This window comes from Otolemur garnettii, unplaced genomic scaffold (genome assembly GCF_000181295.1).
Source record: "Otolemur garnettii isolate 467f Iridium unplaced genomic scaffold, OtoGar3 scaffold00124, whole genome shotgun sequence".
NCBI lineage: Eukaryota > Metazoa > Chordata > Mammalia > Primates > Galagidae > Otolemur > Otolemur garnettii.
In genome coordinates, this window is record NW_003852519.1 from 3,203,155 (window position 1) to 3,222,128 (window position 18,974).

An 18,974-nucleotide genomic window follows, 5' to 3' on the forward strand; every position below is an offset into this window, starting at 1 on the left:
TCTCTCTCTCCAGCTAAAGTAGATAGCCCTCAAGCACCTACGAGAAACTGTTCCTGAGCAAGGTAGCTTAGTGGTCCGCGTCTGGAACCTACCTAAGCTGGGCCCGAGACCTGGCCAGTCCTGGGCCCTGACAGGACCCATCCTGGGCAATAAAACAGATCTCAATAAAGTTAATCCAAAATTGTACAAAGTATGCTCTCTAATTGCACCAAATAAATTAGAATATGGAATTGGTGAACAATGACAGAAAAATCTGAAATCTCCAAATTTTTGGCAATTAAATAATACACTTCTGAATAAGCTATGGATCAATCATGTGAGATAAATTAGAAAATATTCTAAATTGAATTAAAATGAAAACAAAACAGAGTCACATGTACTGAAAGCAGTGATTAAGTGGGAAGGAAATTTATACTTTTATGTATTTGTAGTAGAAAGAGATAAAAATCAGTTATCTACACTTCCACACTAAGAAGCTAGAAAGAGGGCAGCGCCTTAGGCTCAAAGGAGTAGGGCACTGGCCCCATATACCGGAAGTGGTGGGTTCAAACCCAGTCCTGGCCAAAAAAAAAAAGCAGCAGCAGCAGCTAGAAAGAAACTGCAAATAAAATACAAAGTAGAAGAAAGAAAATAGCAATAAAAATGAAATCAGTGAAGAAGAAACATGGACAAGGGCAAACAAATCAATAGAATTAATATCTAGTTCTTGGAAAATACCAATAACATCGATACAGTTCTCCCATTCTTATTTTATCTATTATGTCACATAGCTGATATTACATGCCTACTATTGCATTTTGCAAATTTACCCTCACAGAGTGAAAATAATACAGAAATAAATGTTTGTATCCTATCATGGGAAATAAAAAAATAGTCCTTGGAGAAATATATTTTAAAAATTTGATACAGTTCTAGCTACTCTAATCAAGAAAAAAAGGCAGCACATATACTAAAATCGGAACAATACAGAGAAGATTAGCATAGCCCCTGCACAAGGATGACATGGAAATCTGTGACGTGTTCCCTAGATTTTTTGTATGTGGAGAGAAGGGACCACTTCTACACAGCTGGTGGGACTGCAAACTAATACAACTTTTTTGGAAGGAAGTATGGAGAATCCTTGAAGAACTCAAATTAGATCTCCCGTTTGATCCTGCAATCCCATTACTAGGCATCTACCCAGAAGAAGAAAAAAATCTATTTATCAGAAGGACATTTGCACTAGACTGTTGTCACAGCTTAGTTTATAATAGCCAAAATGTGGAAACAACCTAAATGCCCACCAACCCAGGAATGGATTAACAAGCTGTGGTGTATATATACCATAGAATACTATTCAGCTATTAAAAAAGATGGAGACTTTACATCTTTTGTATTAAACTAGGTAGAGTTGGAACACATTTTTCTTAGTAAAGTTCACAAGAATTGAGAAGCAAGAATCCAATGTACTCAATTCTAATATGAGAATTTTCTCACATAAGAGAAAAACTCAAATTAATTCAAGGTGGGAGGTGGGGGAATGAGGGAGTGGGGGGAGGGGAGGAGAGAGTGGGATGGGGTGTTCCCATTTAGTGGGCACAATGTTAGGATGGATGGCACACCCCTTGGGGGCAGGACATAATTATGAGGACTTTGTCTAACAAATGTAAACATTGTAACCTAATTCCTTGTACCCTCAATAAAAAAAAATCTAAAAAAGAATGACATAATATCATGAATAATAGTGGCTTAAATACAGATCTACCAACATTAAGAGGTTAAGAAAAATATTATAAATAACTTCATGTTAATAAATGGTAATTTAGAAGAAATGGGTAAATTCCTGGAAAGGCACAAATTTTTAAAATTGACTCAAGAAGAATTAGAAAACCAAAGTAGTCCTACATCAATGAAAGATTAAATTTATAATAAAGTAAATTTATTTTCAACAAATAAAAGTTTATATCCAGATGACTTCATTGGTGAATTCTATTAAATATTTAAAGAAGAAAATAATACCAATCATGAAAACTTAGGAATAAGAAATAATTCCAAATTTAGAAGATCTTGATACCAAAACCACCATAAGAGGAGGAAGCTACAAATCAATATCTCTCAATGAATACAGGTGAAAAAGTTCTTAACAAAATATTAGTAAATTGAATTAAAAAAAAATATATCATGACTAAGTGAGAGTTAACCTAAGAATGACAAATTAGTTTTAACATCTGAAAGTCAATCAGCGTAACTCATCATAAGGAGAAAAGTCATATGATCCTCTCAATTGATGCTGAGAAAGTGTTTGGCAAAAGGCAACACTCTTTTATTGATAAAAGACATTAAGCAAAGTACAAAGAGAAGGGATGCCCCTTAACATTATAACATTATAAAAAGCACCTACAAAAGCCCTACTAATGACACAAACTTAATGGTGAAAGACTGGATACTTTCCACTGAAGATCAGTAATTGAGCAAGGATTTCCATGCTCACCACTTGTAGTCTACAATATTCTGGAGGCCTTGTCCAGTGTAATTATGCAAGAAAACAAAGATACAAGGAAAAGGAGAAGCAAAACTGTCTTTATTCAGAGATAACATGATTGTATATATTGAAAATTCTAAGGAACCTACTTAAAAGCTCTTAGAACTGATACATGGATTTAAAAAGATCTCAGGATAATAGTACACAAAAAAGTCATCTTTATCTAAACTGTGGTAATTTAAAATTTTCCATAAATTCATTGACTTCTCCTTAAAAGATGCATCCTAGTTTCCTTTCCCGGAATGTGGGCTGGTCATAATACCTTGCATCTAATGCATAGAATCTGGTGGAAGTGACAATGTGTGACTTTTGAGGCGAGGTCACAATTAGGCATTACTGTTTCTGCCTTGTTCTTTTGGCTCACTTAGTTTGGAGGAAGCCACACACCTTGTGAGGATACTCAAGGAGTTCTGAGGAGAGGCTCAAGTGGAGAGGAACCAATTTGCCAGCACTACTTTGAGTATGTAAGTGACTCATCTTGGAAATGCATCCTCCAACTTAGGTTCCAGCAGTTCTCAACCTGTGAGTCGAGACCCACAGAAACTGTATTAAAGGGTCATGGCATTAGGAAGGTTGAAAACCACTGGGTTAAGCTATCAGAGATTTCAGCCCCTCAGTCTGTGAGACTTCCCCCTGAGGCCCCAGACATAGCAGAGTGAAGACAAACTCTCCTCACTGTGCCCTCTCTAAATTCCTGATCCACAGAAACCATGAGTTACTAAACCGTCAGTTTAGCCACTAACTTTTGGAGTAATTTGTTATGTAGAAATGGATAATTGATACCTGTATACAAGCAATGAACAACCAGAGAAAATAATGAAAAAATCAATTCTGATCACAATAGCGTTAAACATTAGTTAGCATTCAATTTAATAAATGGTATGTAAGATCTGTATACTGAAAACTAAAAAAACATTGCTCAAATTAAAGAAGCCTTAAATAAAAAGAGAAATAGACTACATTTAGATCAGAAGACACAATGCTCTTGACTATGTCCGTTTTCTCTGAATTGATCTGCTAGATCTTTCTGCTTAGGACTTCATATAGTGGTACTGGCTACCTTTTTAGTGCCGCCATTTCTTAGGTGATTTCCCTCTCTGTCTTACTTTCTTAATTCTTGACTTGTTTACTTGTTTGCCACAATCAATACCCCCAGCCTTAGCAGTTGCCAGGCAAAACAGACCATGGCTATTCAAAATCCTTTTTGTTAGGGACAGAAAACTTCTAGAACAGGGCTGTCCAGGACCACCAGGAGTATCATGTACCTCCAGCAAGCACTTTTTTTCTTTTTGGCAAGTTCCTTGCCATATATAAACAATTTGATTAAAAAGTGTATTACAAAATTCATGGGTCTACATGAGATATACTGATTTATCCTTGAAGATTAATAATCATAGGCAGAGAAAGGTACTTAGGTATTTGGTTTACTGTCCAATCAGTGCGCGGGAAGATTCTTTATAGTGTCCCCATACCATCTCTTTGTAGTCTTTATTATTAAGTGCATTTTCTTGGCTAATTTCCTATCTCTGTCATGAGAAAAAGGTAATAGTACTGTTATTACTCAGAAAGGCCATGACTCTTTGGAACCTGTTTGTATTGGAACAATATGGATTTCTTTGTTGCTGGGGCTCCCTAAAGCCATTCACTTAATGACTCTGCAATATCTATCAGGCAACCTGCAAAAAACTGGCTTCTAAAGACCCATGGATTTTTACTACACTTTGCTAATGATGACCGCAAGTGCAAATATTACTCAGAATGTTAAAACTGTGAATGGTAATTCATTTTCTGGCTACTAACATTAACATTCAGAATGTTAGAGTGTCAATGCAGATCAACACATCTTCCAACCATGTCTGCTATTGGTCTCTTTGGGCTAATTACTGTCTTCCTAGAGTGCGATCTGTCATGCTGACCACTCCCCCACCATACACAGAAACCAGTGGGCAGGGATGGTTCTGCTAGAAGAGCTGTCCCAAGTGCATGAGGAAAATCCACTCAGCTACAGACTGATCTATGAGAGCAGGAAGTCCCCTGGTGGCAAGACATTTGCTACAAAGTCTGATCTGTGTTGTGCAGCAAGTTCCCCAAATGCCTGGGGGTGGAGTGGGGGCCAGGACTGCCTAACACCTGGTGCAGAGCCTGCAGCAGAGAGGGGGCCACCACAGCAGCCAGCAGTGGAGCTCAGAGGGTGAAGCTGGCTCTATTCTCCTCCACTGCTGCCCTTAGGTGCTGTAGAAGGTGGTGCCGCACCAACAACAGATAAGAGAAAGCCAGTGCAGAGCCTGCATATGCACTGAACCCCAGGACTAAGATGATTTTTGATAGCCTAGAGCCCTGAACACATGCTCTAACATAAGAGTCCCCTCAAATCATCATGTTACCAACATCCCAACAGTCCAGTTATGTACTGTCCTACAAAAAAATATACCATGAGTGCCAGTGAAAGGTTCTGTTCACTGGTCCCAGGTCGTAGACTTGAGTCCCAGGGTGACTTGTGGCATTTTGTGGAAACACATGTGTGTCGGGCTGAAAGAGAAGAGCTTCCAAAAGGGGAGGAGAAATGGGACAAGAGCTTATCTGGGCTCAGAAAGGCTGTCCTGGATGGCTCTGCCACCCTGGTCAGTCTTAGGCCCTGAAGGTGGTTTTAGAAATTTTCTATAACAGAACTTTCTAAACTGATGGATATAGGTCAGGATCAAGATGGCCAATACTGCCAGCCTGTACCCGGGTGTTGGAGAGCAACTTAGGTAATTTTTTTTTTTTAGAGATGGGGGTCTCATACTTGCTCAGGCTGGTCTCAAACTCCTGAGCTCAGCCAATCCACCCACCTCAGCCTTCCAGAGTGTTGGGATTACAGGTGTGAACCACCACTCCCAGCCAGACTTAGACAATTTGGAGGTAGGCATTTCAGATTTGGGTGAGAGGGGAGTGCTATGCCCACACCTATGGTCCTGGGGTTCTCAGCACCTAGTGCACTTTGATGCACTTCGCACTTTCTCAGGACACTGCACATTCCCCAAGGGTGTGGGAAATTTCTGTCCTCTTTAGAACAGACTAAAGAAGATCAAGGCTATTAAGCAACCAAGTCACCTTAAATCCTTTCTAGATTAATAAAATTAATCTGTTGACACATAACCACCTCTATTTTTATGGAGTTAACTGTGGCTCTGGTGAATGCAGAGCATGAGCTTGGCTTGGATGAGTTTGGGTGTCCTGGATGAAACAAATGCCTGTATAATACTGAGGAAGACTTGTGAAGGATTGCTGTTGTTCCTTCTGTTCTCTGCTGACATATCATTTTGAGAGTGTCCCTCTGAAAATTCTTTTTTTGGGGGGGTGGGACAGAGTCTCACTTTGTCACCCTCCATAGAGTGGTTATCAGGTATCATAGCTCATAGCAACCTCAAACTCCTGGGCTCAAGTGATTCTCTTGCCTCAGCCTCCCAAGTAGCTGGTACTACAGGCACCTGCCACAACGCCTGGCTATTTTTAAAAACAGGGTCTTGCTCTGGCTCAGGCTGGTCTTAGCTCATGAGCTCAAGCAATCCACCCACCTTGGCCTCCCAGAGTACTAGGATTCCAGGTGTGAACCACCTTTCTTATTTGGTAACCATCCCTCAAGGATTCTTGCTAGGACAACAGGAGAGCACAAAGTTGTGTTGTGCCACAGCAAGTCAGGCATTTTTGACATTAGATTTCTTCTTGAAGGTGGATATCAATCTCCCATCCATACGTGGTTGACCATTTACAAGACATTATGGCAATCTGACGTACCAGCATTCTAAATGTCTGCTGACAGCCTCTCCTCCTCCTCCAATGGGCCGGATAATTCCATAATGCAAATATATTCATATCCTTTCCACCTGTCCCTTCAGTGGTCTTGTGCTGCTTGCATTCACACTTTCTCTTGCTTACACGCTGTTTGTTCCACATGAAGCATTCTACTGACATCTTATCCCCCTTGGCCTGGCTAAATTATCTTTATTTTTTGTGCCTTAATCTAAGTCCTGGTTTCTCTTAAAAGCTATCTCAACATCTGTAGACTAGTCTTCCCTGTAACTACACAAATCACACCTTATTGTCATTGCTTTTTTATCTGTGTCTATTTCTCTGCAGAAAGCAAATCTTTCGAGAGTAGAGATTATGTCTGTCTTGTTCCACATCATAAATCCTTTGCCCAGCACAACACTTTAACAGAAAATTGATTGTTGATGAATCAGCAAATTGTATAATATTTACAACTTTATGAAGCAGACATTCTACTAGCCTCATTGTACAGATGAGAAAACAGAAGTTCAAAGTGGATGGACTCGGTATGTTGAAAAACAGTTTAGCAGATGTCCAAGCTCTTCCTTTTTCTTCCTAGAAACTTTATAAAAGCCCTAAGATATGATGTCTTGAAGCTTTCATGTTTTTCATGGTAATCATCTTAATAGTCAGGTCAAAGATGTGGCAGGAAGGCCAAGATGTATTGCAAAAGTACGGATAGGCGCATGTAAGACTTTCGGAATTACCTGTGTATTTAGGATGATGGTAGCTGCAGCATCCCAGTTGTCATCTTTAATGTGTACCTCAGCCAAGTCATGAATGTTTCTTGACTTGATTTGTGTGTTCTGACTTAGGAATTCTTTTTTTGTTCTTATTTTTTGATTTTCATATTGCCCTTATTTAATTTTAATATAAATATTCAAACTGCTATCTTAACATAGGGTATTAATGAATTCCTAATTCACTTTACTTGCATCCTCTTTTTCTCAACTTCACTGCGGTATAAGTGACTAAAAACTGCATACATTTAAGATTTCCTTGATGCTTTGATTATATATACACACACTGGGAAATGATCACCGCAATCAAGCTAATTACCATATCTATCACCTCACATAGTTACTTTGTTTACATTTTGAGATTACTTAAGATCTACTCCAAAGGCGTATTTCAAAAATGCAATATGTGATCATTAACTATTGACTAAGGAATTCCTTTTTTCTTTTTAAGGCAGAGTCTTGCTCATTCTGTTGCCTCAGGTAGAATGCACAGGTATCATCATAGCTCACAGCACCCCCAAACTCCTGGGCTCAAGCAGTCCTGCTGCCTCAACCTCCTGAGTAGCTGGTACTACAGGCATCTGTCACCAGGCCCACCTAATGTTTGCATTTCTTTTAGGGAATGAGGTCTCCCTCTTGCTGAGGCTGGTCTTGAACTCCTGAGTTCAAGCAGTCCTCTCACCTCAGCCTCCCAGAGTGCTAGGATTGCAGTTATGAGCCACTGTACCCAGCCTGACTCAGGAATTCTTTTTTTTTTTTTTTTTTTTTTTAGGAATTCTTTATATCCTTGCTCCAATCATGAAGAGTCTCTAGGCTCTGTCCCCTTCCACACAAAAATGGCTCCACTCTCCTAACTCACACAACCAACCATGGCACTCCCCCTCCAAAGAAAAACAAGCTATCCAGCTTTGTTTGGGGCTCAACAGCTCACATGGCATGAACTTTATGGCAAAGTATGGTGTCTGTTGGGTGAGTCCAATGTGGCTGATGCCTTAATCAAACAGTTGGTGATAAAAATAAGATTCTACATGTTTTTCCTGTTTTTCTCTTGAGAAAGAAGATTTCCAGTTAAAGAAAATATGAATCATAGTGTTCCACCAGTTTCTGTAAAAACACTTTGGGGTATGAAAGTGTCCTTTGTTCTCTGGCAGTTTCAATTGCTCTATAAAGCTCGCTGTTTTATCTGTTATCTATCTATAGATCTGTTTTGGAAGGATATATGCAAATGTTAACAAGGTCATATAATTCATAGGAAAACTTCCCATTTCCCATGTCCTCCTCTGATACTACATCTAGAATCCAGGACTGTTCAGATTAATATCATATTCCACAAAGACTTCAAAGCAGAACATTTCATGTTATACCAAACAAAAGGAAGTGGAAGAATTTTTGACTGGTTTCAGTCTCTGGATGTCCTTAAGTGTAGGTCTAACGGAACATGAAAGAATTAAAGCAAAGTCTAATACAGAGAGTGGAGCCCCCAGACCCTCTCAAGGCTAAAACAATTACTCAAACTAAGGCAAAGATGAAATCAAAGCCAATGACTGGTGTTTGTATAACCACCCCATATGCCATAGCTGTGTAAGTAAAGATTACAACCGTCCCCACCTCGTCTGTGTTGGACTCTTAGATGTTTGGTGTTTCCCCCTTACCATTGCTCATGATGTTTCCTGAGCAGGTTGCAACCCTTGTGTTCTTCTTTGCATCCATTGCAGAACTTAGGAAAATGTCTTATACTTCATACATACCCAGGTGGCATTTGCTGAAGTGAATTTAGAGGCATCCATTTACATTTACAAAGCGTCTTCTATTTGGCAACTCCATTAACCTAGTGTATGTCATTCTATTAAAGTATTAGAGCTATATTTCTTCAAAAACACTCTAAAAATCAGAAATGTCACGAATGTATACTAACACTAAACATTCTTTCTACCATTCCAGTCACCTCTGAATCACCAAGGCTTGATCCTGACAGAGTAGTCAAAGTGTTCAAGTGTCCCTCTAAATTTATTTACCTGGATAACTGCTGAAAGAGAGGCGATTACTGCTGCTTTCTTTATCTTTGATGTTGAAGTCCCAGTGTTTGTATATCCTGAGCATGGCTGCATATGTGTACCAGCTTGAGTGAGCAAAGTAGATGTTCTCAAATCCAGGAAGAACCTGTAGCCATAGTGGATGACACAGAGGTACACAGAAAACGGACTACAATTTTAAGTGCAGGAGACATACAGGCATTGTGTGAATTCTGTTAAGTATTTATTACTATATTTAGTACTAAAAAATAAGGCTAAGGAGTCCAAGATTAACCTTTAATGTGTACAAAACAGACTCTTCTTTCTAACATCTACAATGGAAGATTCCAGAAGGTGGGCATGGCAGATGCATGCAGCGTGGGAAGAATGGTAGGAGAAACAGAGATACTTCCCGTTCCCTCCATCAGAGTTCTTTCCAGTTCTTAAATCTTACCATGAAGGAACCCCTGAGCTGATGTGTACTATTGCCAGGGGATCTGAGATGTTGCCATGCTTGAATGATACCTAGAAAAAGTCTGTGTGAACCAGAAAAAGGAAAAAGGAGCTGGGATGTCTTACCTTGATAAGAGCAGAGCAATGTCCCATGTCCCATCTCTTAAAAACCTTCAGGTTGATATCTTTCATGGGGGAGAGTGAGGGAATGAGATCCAAGAGATCTCCAACAGCATTTAGGAACTGGATCTGGAACAGGGTCATGGGCTGACAAGAGACACAGACCACACTTAATGTTGATTTGTGACAGATACCATTTCCCGTTTTTCCTCTCGTTAGGGATTCATTAAATAATTCCTTTGTGAAGGATCTCTAATGTAACAGATGTACAAGATTTTATTGCAGCGTAGAAAATAATTTTTATGGCTTTATAGCATAGAGAAGACGTTTTAGCATGTTTTGATAGCCACAGATTTGGGGAGTGGCTCCTCAGTAAAGCAATGGAGTGTTCTGTTTGCATTCCTCTGTGGCAGGGCTTCTCGACATTGGCACTATTGGTATTTTTGAGCCAGATAATTCTTTCTTTTGGAAGGTTGTGTTTAAGATGTTTAGCAGCCACCTCTTGGGGGCAAGACACAAATGCAAGAGGGACTTTATCTAACAAACGCAATCAGTGCAACCTGGTTTTGTGTACCCTCAATGAATCCCCAACAATAAGGAAAAAAATGTTTAGCAGCATCCCCAGCCTCTGCCCTCTCTCTGTCAGTAGCAACCTTCTAGTTGTAACAGCCAAAAACATCTCCAGACATTCCCAGTGTCATCTGATTTTGATTACGACCATGGACTAAGCAGCATTAACCCTGAAGGCATTATCAGATTACACTTGAACATGAACTTGGTGCTAACTGGAGTGCACTGCTCTAGTGAGATTCAATCCACCAGAGTAGCCTGGGCCTAGGCATCTACAATTAAAAAACAAAAGTTAATTTTTTAATTATTATGGGTACATAATAGTTGTGTATACAAATTAGTTTTTAGGTAGAGGTGCTGAGAGGATAAACACAAATGACATTTTAACCAAAAAACAGAAACAAAAGCAAGAAACTCGATCCAATTTTTATTTATATAAATATTCTGTTTTGTTTTTAGAATAAGTGATGCATTCATTATGCAAGATTTAAAAATGTTTAACAAGGTTTATGATGCAAAGTCTCCTCCTCTTTCTGATCATTATTTGCTCAAATCCTACCCTGTTTCTAGTTTACCACTTTTATTTTGTGTGTATGTATCTCTAAAGATTTTTAAATGTCTTATAAATACAATTTTTAAAAACACAAATGGTAGCTGGGTGCAGTAGCTCATTCCTGAAATCCCAGCACTTGGGAGGCTGAGGTGGATGGATTGCCTGAACTCAGAAGTTCAAGGCCAGCCTGAGCCAGAGTGAGACACTGTCTCTAAAAAATAGCTGGTGTTGTAGGTGCCTGTAGTTCCAGCTACTTGGGAGGCTGAGGCAAAAGAATTGCTTAAGCACAGGAGTTTGAGGTTGCTGTGAGTTATGATACCACGGCACTACCACGGGTGACAAAGTGAGACTCTGTCTCAAAAAAAGAAAACAAAAACAAAAATGAAAAAACCACCCCCTCCAAAACAATAAATGGTAGATATTACATGTGCTGTTCTTCATCTTGATTTTTTTGTCTTAATATTTCCCACTTAATATCTTGGGGAATCTTTCCATATTAGATATAAAAATCTTCCTCACTCTTTTAAACAGCATTCCAACATATTCATGTGTTATAATATTTTTAAGGAGTATTTTGTTGATGATTTTTAGGTGGTTTCTAGTCTCTTGCTATTATAAACAGTGGCACAGTAATTAATCTTAGACACACCATTGTCTATGTGTGCAAGTCTATGTGTAGGATAAATTCTGAGAAGTGAAGCATATTGTAAATACCTTCTCTTGGTTTGTAAATTATATTTTCCCTCTCTATGACGTCTTTTGATAAAAAGAAATTCTTTATTTTACTTTGCTGAATTATCAGTCTGTTTCTTCGTGGTTAGTACTTTTGGGTGTTATGATATTGTTACCTACCCTGTGTCAGATTTCCTAGGTATGATCAACGCTACTGGGTTCTCATTACTCCTATGTCTTTTCAGGAGACCAAGCGAGGATATATGCATTTTTAAAGGAAGCGATGAGTAATGATTTCCTTCTATATTTCAATCTTAAATACCACAGTGTCTTTACTTCATTGACTTTTCCTATGCTTAAAATCTTTTTTTTTTCTGAGACAGAGTCTCACTTTGTCTCCCTCAGTAGAATTCTGTGGCGTCACAGCTCACAACTCCTGGGCAGCAACCTCAAACTCCTGGGCTCAAGTGGTCCTCTTGCCTCCGCCTCCCAAGTAGTTGGGAATATAGGGACCCACCACAATGCCTGGCTATTTTTTCAAAACAGGGTCTCTCTCTTGTTCAGGCTGGTCTCGAACTGCTGAGCTCAAGCAATCCACCTTCCTTGTCCTCCCAGAGTGCTAGGATTACAGGTGTAAGCTGCTACATCTGGCCTCTATGCTTAAAATCTTAACTAATATGGTAAAATAAAGCAAATAAGTAATTATATTTATCTATTCATCCAACTCTATTGAATTTTAGAACAATGAAACCAATATTATTACGCAAATGAGTTTACTGCATACACTTTAAGGAACTTTTGTACATTTGTTTTGTTTCTAAGGTAGTTCTTCTTGTCCTTAGGGTCTGTACCGCTAGTTAGACTGTTTTAATGTCATTTGATATTTGTTCTCTGTGTGGTTATGCTATCAACATGTTATATAGTTAGATATATTTGTGTCAATTTTTTTTCAATTTTTAGGGATTTTTTTGTGATTTATTTCTGTTTTAAAATTATGAACAGCATTTACATGGTTCCAAAGTCAAACCTATCAAGCAAGGGACCTTCAGAGAAATGTGTATTTCATTCCTATCCCCTCCACTTTCTTTTCTTCCTTCTTTTTATTTTATTTAATTTTATTTATTTATTTATTTATTGCAGTTTTGGCCAGGGCTGGGCTTGAACCCGTCACCCCCAGTATATGAGGCCTGCGCCCTACTCCTTGAGCCACAGGCGCCACCCTCTCCCTTCTTTTTAATTAATTACCTTTTAGTTTTGGATTTTAATTCTGTTGTTGTTTACTCTTAAAAAGATAAGCAAATCTGCTTACCTATCATCTTTCAATGTTTATTTCCCTTTCTTATGTAAGAGGTACACATTCTTCACCATATTTTTTAATGCTAATAACAAATCCCAAAGGTCACTCTGGAACAACATGTGGCAATCTAGTTTCTTTTTACAGATACATCAGTTTTGCAGCCAGTCCTCTACATATTTGGTTGTTACATGTACAAATTCTCAGCAAATGAATAGGCTTGTACGTATACCATATTCCATTTTTGCCAGTGTGCCATCGTGATGTGATCCAGTGTGCCATTACCGGATCAAAGGGTAAATGAGTACATGATTTTCACATAGAGTGCCAAGATTCCTGTCCATCATAAATGTACCATTTTGCATTTGTACCAGGATTTTAACAAAGTGCCTATTTCCCTCACTACTTTGTGAACAGAGTCCACTTTCACAGTTTGAAATTTTTGCCAACTTGATGAGTGAGAAAGTATGTATTTAAGTTTTAATTTATAATTATAATCTTATGATCAAAGCTGAACTCACATGATTAAAAATTATGAGTATTGCTTTTCTGTGAACTGTTTTCTTACATATTTTGATATATATATACACATAAGTATATCTATGTCTATGTCTGTATCTATGTCTTTGTCTATTTCTATCTCTATCAGTATCTGTGTCTATATCTATGCCTGTATTTATGTCTATATGTTACCCCCAGCAATCAAAATATCCACTGCTCTTGAAAATATATTGCATGGTACGTAAAACTTTCCCCCCAAATCATGATGTGTGCATTTGTGTTATGTGTTTATAAGAATGTCCTAGAGTGTGAGGAACACAGAACTTACATACTTATTTAAATCTATTTTGTATTAATGAGCATATGGTCTAAAACACTAGCTGTATCAGGTTAGTTAAGTGGACAGTACATTCACATAATATTACCTATTTCAGAGCACGGTTACTATGGAAGATGGGAAACACAGAACCAAGTTGCATTCATATGTTGTGCTTGAACTTTGTTACAGACAGTGAGTTAGGTGCTATAACAAGCTACCGTGTTTCCCCCCAAATAAGATACTGTCTTATATTTATTTTTTCTTAAGAAGACACACTAGGGCTTATTTTCAGGGGGGTGTCTTATTTTTATTAAGTACAATACAACAATCTACATTTATTCAAATACAGTTAAGTCATCTTCTTCTGGAACCTGACAGGGGGAGCCGACCTTGTTGGTGGGGCTGGCACTAGTGATGCGTGAACTCCTTTCCCCTAGCCGTTCGCATGTGTGCAATAGGGTGCCTATGACCGCGGTTACCACACTGCACCCACACAAGTGCTAATGCTCAGAGAAAGGAGCTGTGGCAGATAAAAGGTATTCCAGTCTTCCTTACTGCCCTGCTCTGCACCGAAATGCATGGCGTGGCTATGCAGATACACTGCATAGCCACACCTATTACTAGGTCTTATTATCGGAGTAGGGCTTATATTTAACAAATGCATAGAAATCCTGCTAGGGCTTATTTTTTGGGTAGGTTTTATTTTCAGGGAAACACGGTAGATACGACAGGGCTTGTCCACAGAGAATGTGTACTTTAATCCTATGTTGATCTGTTTTTAAATTGGAATGTTCTTTTAAAGATGGTTTTCAATATGACTGTCATACCATACATATTCTGTGCAGCTTCTTAAAAATCTTACCTTCGTTTCTTCTAATTTAGCCCTCTTTATTGCTCCTACATAGAGCCCATCCAGTTGTGACATAACATAGCCTGTATGTCTCCAAAATGGGTCATCCTTGTATTGTTTGATATTTTCCCGGGTCCATTCATCTTGTTTCCTGGAACAAAAATTAGATTTGCAGTAAAGGTCTTGGTGCTCACCCATCTGAAGCTGAATAAAACCAGCCATTTAGAAATTATATACCCACTTGTGCTAATATAATTTAAATTCTAGATCTTATAACATTACAGTTACTCAAGGATGTCAGAGAAAATCCTAAATGATTTTTAACTTCTCCCTAGGACTTGACTCTTTTTACAGTGTCTTCTGTGCACTATCTAAAATCAAGACACAAGTCTGATATTAATATTTATCTACCTGTGTTACTGAGACCTAAAGATGCCAAGGATGAGTCATTCATATAAATGCATGTCTCACTAAGTGAGTAAAGATAAATTGATAAACTTTTGCCTGTGGAAGTGGTAAAATTCAATAATGGGGGAAAAAAAACTCTTAAAGACAGGGCAGGTTATAATCGTTTATATTTCTCTCAACTCATTTTCACAGAGTAGGGTTCATTCATTCCAGTCGTTATTAATAACAGCCTCAATGCCTCAGCATGCTTAGCAAAAAAGTCTTATTTATTTGTAGAGGCATTGTTTCACTTTAAAGTCCATGGTAGAGTGCTGTGCTGTCACAGCTCACAGCAACCTCCAACTCCTGGGCTTAGGCGATTCTCTTACTTCAGCCTTCCCAGTAGCTGGGACTACAGGCACCCGCCAAAACGCCCAGCTATTTTTTTGTTGCAGTTTGGCCAGGGTCAGGTTTGAACCTGCTACCCTCTGTATATGGGGCTGGTGCCCTACTCACTGAGCCACAGGTGCCACCCCAAAAAGTCTTATTTTTAAATAGACCTTTCTTTCTATTTTCTTTCTGTTTTCTGCACTTTATATGAGAGGATTTGATATAACTTTGTATACTGAAGACTGTTTTTGGCCATTTTTTCCAGGCTACCTCTAACCAGTCTTGGAATATAATACGCATCATTGCTTCATGGGGTCTAGCCTGGTGGCTTTGAACTGATGCTCTGTAAGACTTTCACCAAGAAGTTGCTTAGCATATGATTTGAAGAGCCAAATTTTTTTGTCTCCAAATTTCAACATATTTAAAATCTTAGTCTTTAGAATACTCTTTAAATGGAAATATTCCCAGACAGTGTTAACAATTATGACTTTATCAGGCATCTTTAAACTATGACCTGCGGGCCACATGAGGCCCACCTAGGACATTTATCCAGCCCACCAGGTTTTTTTGCCACCACTGCCTGTCCTGCTTAGCAGCCCACTGGTCCCAGGGCCTGCAGTCCGGCCCTCCAACGGTCTGAGGGACAGTGAACCGGCCCCCTGTTTGAAAAGTTTGAAGACCCCTGCTTTAGGTATTAGGTAACACCCATCTAGGATGAATCACCAGGCCCAAGAAGAGAACTACACCTTAAAGAGGGAGGAGAAGTGATTCTTGCAAGGAGAGGGGTCTCCCTGTGAAAGGGATCCAGGGATTTAACTTTTCCTGCTTTTACACTGATGGTGTGTTCCTCTAACTGTTTTAGCAACTGACCAGAAGATATTCAATCTGACCTTTAAAAGTGCCAAAATTAGAGGGCATGTCTGCAACTGGTCTGCATGCCATTACCAAAAAGCACTAACCTCCTACTAGGAAAAGAACCCTCAAATCCTGCTAAAGAGATAAAGAAATTGCCAAAGAAAAAACTGCTGTTTGAAATTACAGATTCAAGTCTTGCAGCCTCAATAACAACAAGAAGAGGAAAGTTATTGTACGTACGCCATAAAAGCTTGAACTTTATTCATGATGGAAGGTTTCTTGATCAGCTGAGGGTAGAGGTTTGTGAAGTGGTCATACATATGTCTGAAACAATAGATGCAAATTGTTACATTTCTGTCTTACTTGGGTTTCTCCACCTTTTGGTTAATTAGAATGTTCCCTATTGCAATCTTCCTATATATACTAGGAAGGATCACACACACACACACACACACACACATATATTTTTTTAGTAAATCAAATATACACTTTCAAATTGGAAAATATTTTCAACATACAGATAAGGATAGATAAAACAAACACCCAAGTATATACCACCCAACTTCATTAAGTCGTATTTTACCATATTTGCCCTGTATATTTAAAAAATAAAATAAAACGGTAGAATTGAAGTCCCTTTGCACACCTTCCTGATGTTAATTTCCCTCCCATCTCCCAAGAGGTAACTACTATCTTGAACCTGACTTATTATTCCCATATATGTTTTTAATAATTGTTGTACATATAGTAAATTAAAAAAAGTATAGTTTATTATTTCAGAAGAAAATATAAACAATATCATACTTATTCTAATTTATTTCTATAATTTTTTTGGAGAAATATCTATGTTATCATCTGCTGCTTAAATTTATTCATTTCAACTGCTGATATTGTTCTATGGTATGACTACGTGATGGTTCATGTATGTGCTCCCATGATGAGAATTTAACTGGTTTTAAATTTTTTACTATCTTTATACAACTTCAAACGTTGTATATGTTTTTCTAAGCTATTTAGACACACATATATACACACAGACATTTATAAGATTGCTTAGGTGAATATTCTACTATATATTTATAAAGTTATCAGATATTGCCAAATTGTTCTCCATAGTAATTGTACCAATTTACATTCCCACCAACTATATGTTAGACTTCCCCTTCCTCTACAGGCTCACCAACACTTGGTACTGTCAGACTTTTGAATTTTCGACAATTTTGATAAGTTTTAGTTTCTCCACTTAATTTCTGTTCCCCATAGGATTATTGGGTATTGAGGGTTCTTTATTTTAAAACTTGCTTCAAAAAATTAAAAGTGTCTCATATGCTGTAAAATTTTCTAATTGATGAAAATAATCCATTTTCATTTCATTGTGATTTTAATCCTTGGATTTATTTCTGTCATCTTTTCTGTTCTCCACTTATTTGTCTTTCTTTGTCCCTATTTTTTTTTTTTTTTTGCAGTTTTTGCATGGGGCTGGGTTTGAACCTGCCACCTCCAATATATGAGGCTGGTGCCCTACTTCTTTGAGCCACAGGCACTGCCTCTTTGTCCCTATTTTTATTTTCTTTGTTTAGGTAACACTTTTATTATTCTTCTTTTCACTTCTGATTTAGAAACTATAGAATGTATTTCTAGTCTCTTGATGATCATGATTTTAAAAATTTCATAACTACACATTTTCTTATAAACTCTAAATGGATTTAATAGTTCTCTCTTCTTCCAAAATAAATTTTAGCAAACTTTATCCATGTTTATTACTCACCATGTTATTGTTTAAAGATTTATCCTCTGATAGTTTAGTTGCTTTAATTCATACATCTGAGCATAGGTTTATTTTGCCCTCACTCTTGGATAATTTACATAATTATAAAATTCTAGTTAGAATCTTGAAAGTTTTAAGGAAAAATATCTATCTTAAAGGCCAAGTGTGGTGTTTCATGTCTGCAATCCCAGTACTTTGGGAGGTTAAGGTGGGAGGATCATTTGAGGCCAGGAATTTAAGACCAGCCTGAGCAAGAGCCAAACCCTGTTTCTACAAAAAATGGAAAAATTAGCACAGGCATGGTGGTGGGCACCTGTGGTCCCATGTACTCAGGAGGCTGAGGAAGGAAGATCACTTGAGACCAGGAATTTGAGGTTAAAGGGAACTATAATGACAACACTGTTACTCTAGCCCAGGAGATAACAAGACCCTGTTTCAAAAATATATATATATATATATATTATCTCGATATCTTCTCTTCTATTATTGGTGATGGGAGAAGCATGTCTGAGATTCCTTTGTAGTCAATGTTCTTTCTTTCTGTAGCTCTTGAGATGATCCTCAATTTTCTCTAGTTTCTTCTGTATTATAGCAATTTTTTTTCTTTTTGTATTAAATCATAGCTGTGTACATGAATGGGTACAATGTGCTGGTTTTATATATAATTTGAAATACTTACAACAAACTGGTTAACATAGCCTTCACTGCACTTTCTTAATTATTGTGTTAAGACATTTATACTCTATACTTAACAGCTTTGACATGTACCCTTGTAAAATGCACCATAGGTATGGTCCCACTGATTACCCTTCCTACACCCAGCCTCCCTCCTCCCCTTGCCCTCCTCTTCCTTCATCTTGGGTTGTAGTTGAGTTATAGCTTTCATATGGAAATGTGGGTGATTATACATTGGTTTCATAGTAGACCTGAGTACATTGGATACCTTTTCTTCCCTTCTTGAGATACTTTATTAAGAAGAATATGTTTCAGCTCCATCCATGTAAACATAACAGAGGTAAAGTCTCCATCTTTTTTTAAAGGCTGCATGATATTCCATAGTGTACATATACCACAATTTATTAATCCATTTGTAGGTCAATGGGCACTGGGCTTCTTCCATGACTTGGTAATTATGAATTGGGCTGCTATATACATTTCT

The 18,974-nt window shown here is 38.0% G+C and overlaps 1 protein-coding gene and 1 pseudogene across 1 annotated transcript in view; one reads left to right on the forward strand and one right to left on the reverse strand.

The window, feature by feature from the left end:
• Positions 1 to 18,974, reverse strand: part of PLBD1 (phospholipase B domain containing 1) — a 61,967-nt gene that overhangs the window by 17,756 nt on the left and 25,237 nt on the right. Inside the window, exons 3-6 of the mRNA XM_003797805.3 lie at positions 16,288 to 16,371; positions 14,428 to 14,566; positions 9,663 to 9,803; positions 9,087 to 9,231 (exon numbers count right to left, since the gene is read on the reverse strand). Coding sequence (XP_003797853.1) covers positions 9,087 to 9,231; positions 9,663 to 9,803; positions 14,428 to 14,566; positions 16,288 to 16,371 — 509 coding nt within the window. The remainder of the gene's footprint in view (positions 1 to 9,086; positions 9,232 to 9,662; positions 9,804 to 14,427; positions 14,567 to 16,287; positions 16,372 to 18,974) is intronic.
• On the forward strand, positions 938 to 1,032 carry LOC111727795 (annotated as a pseudogene).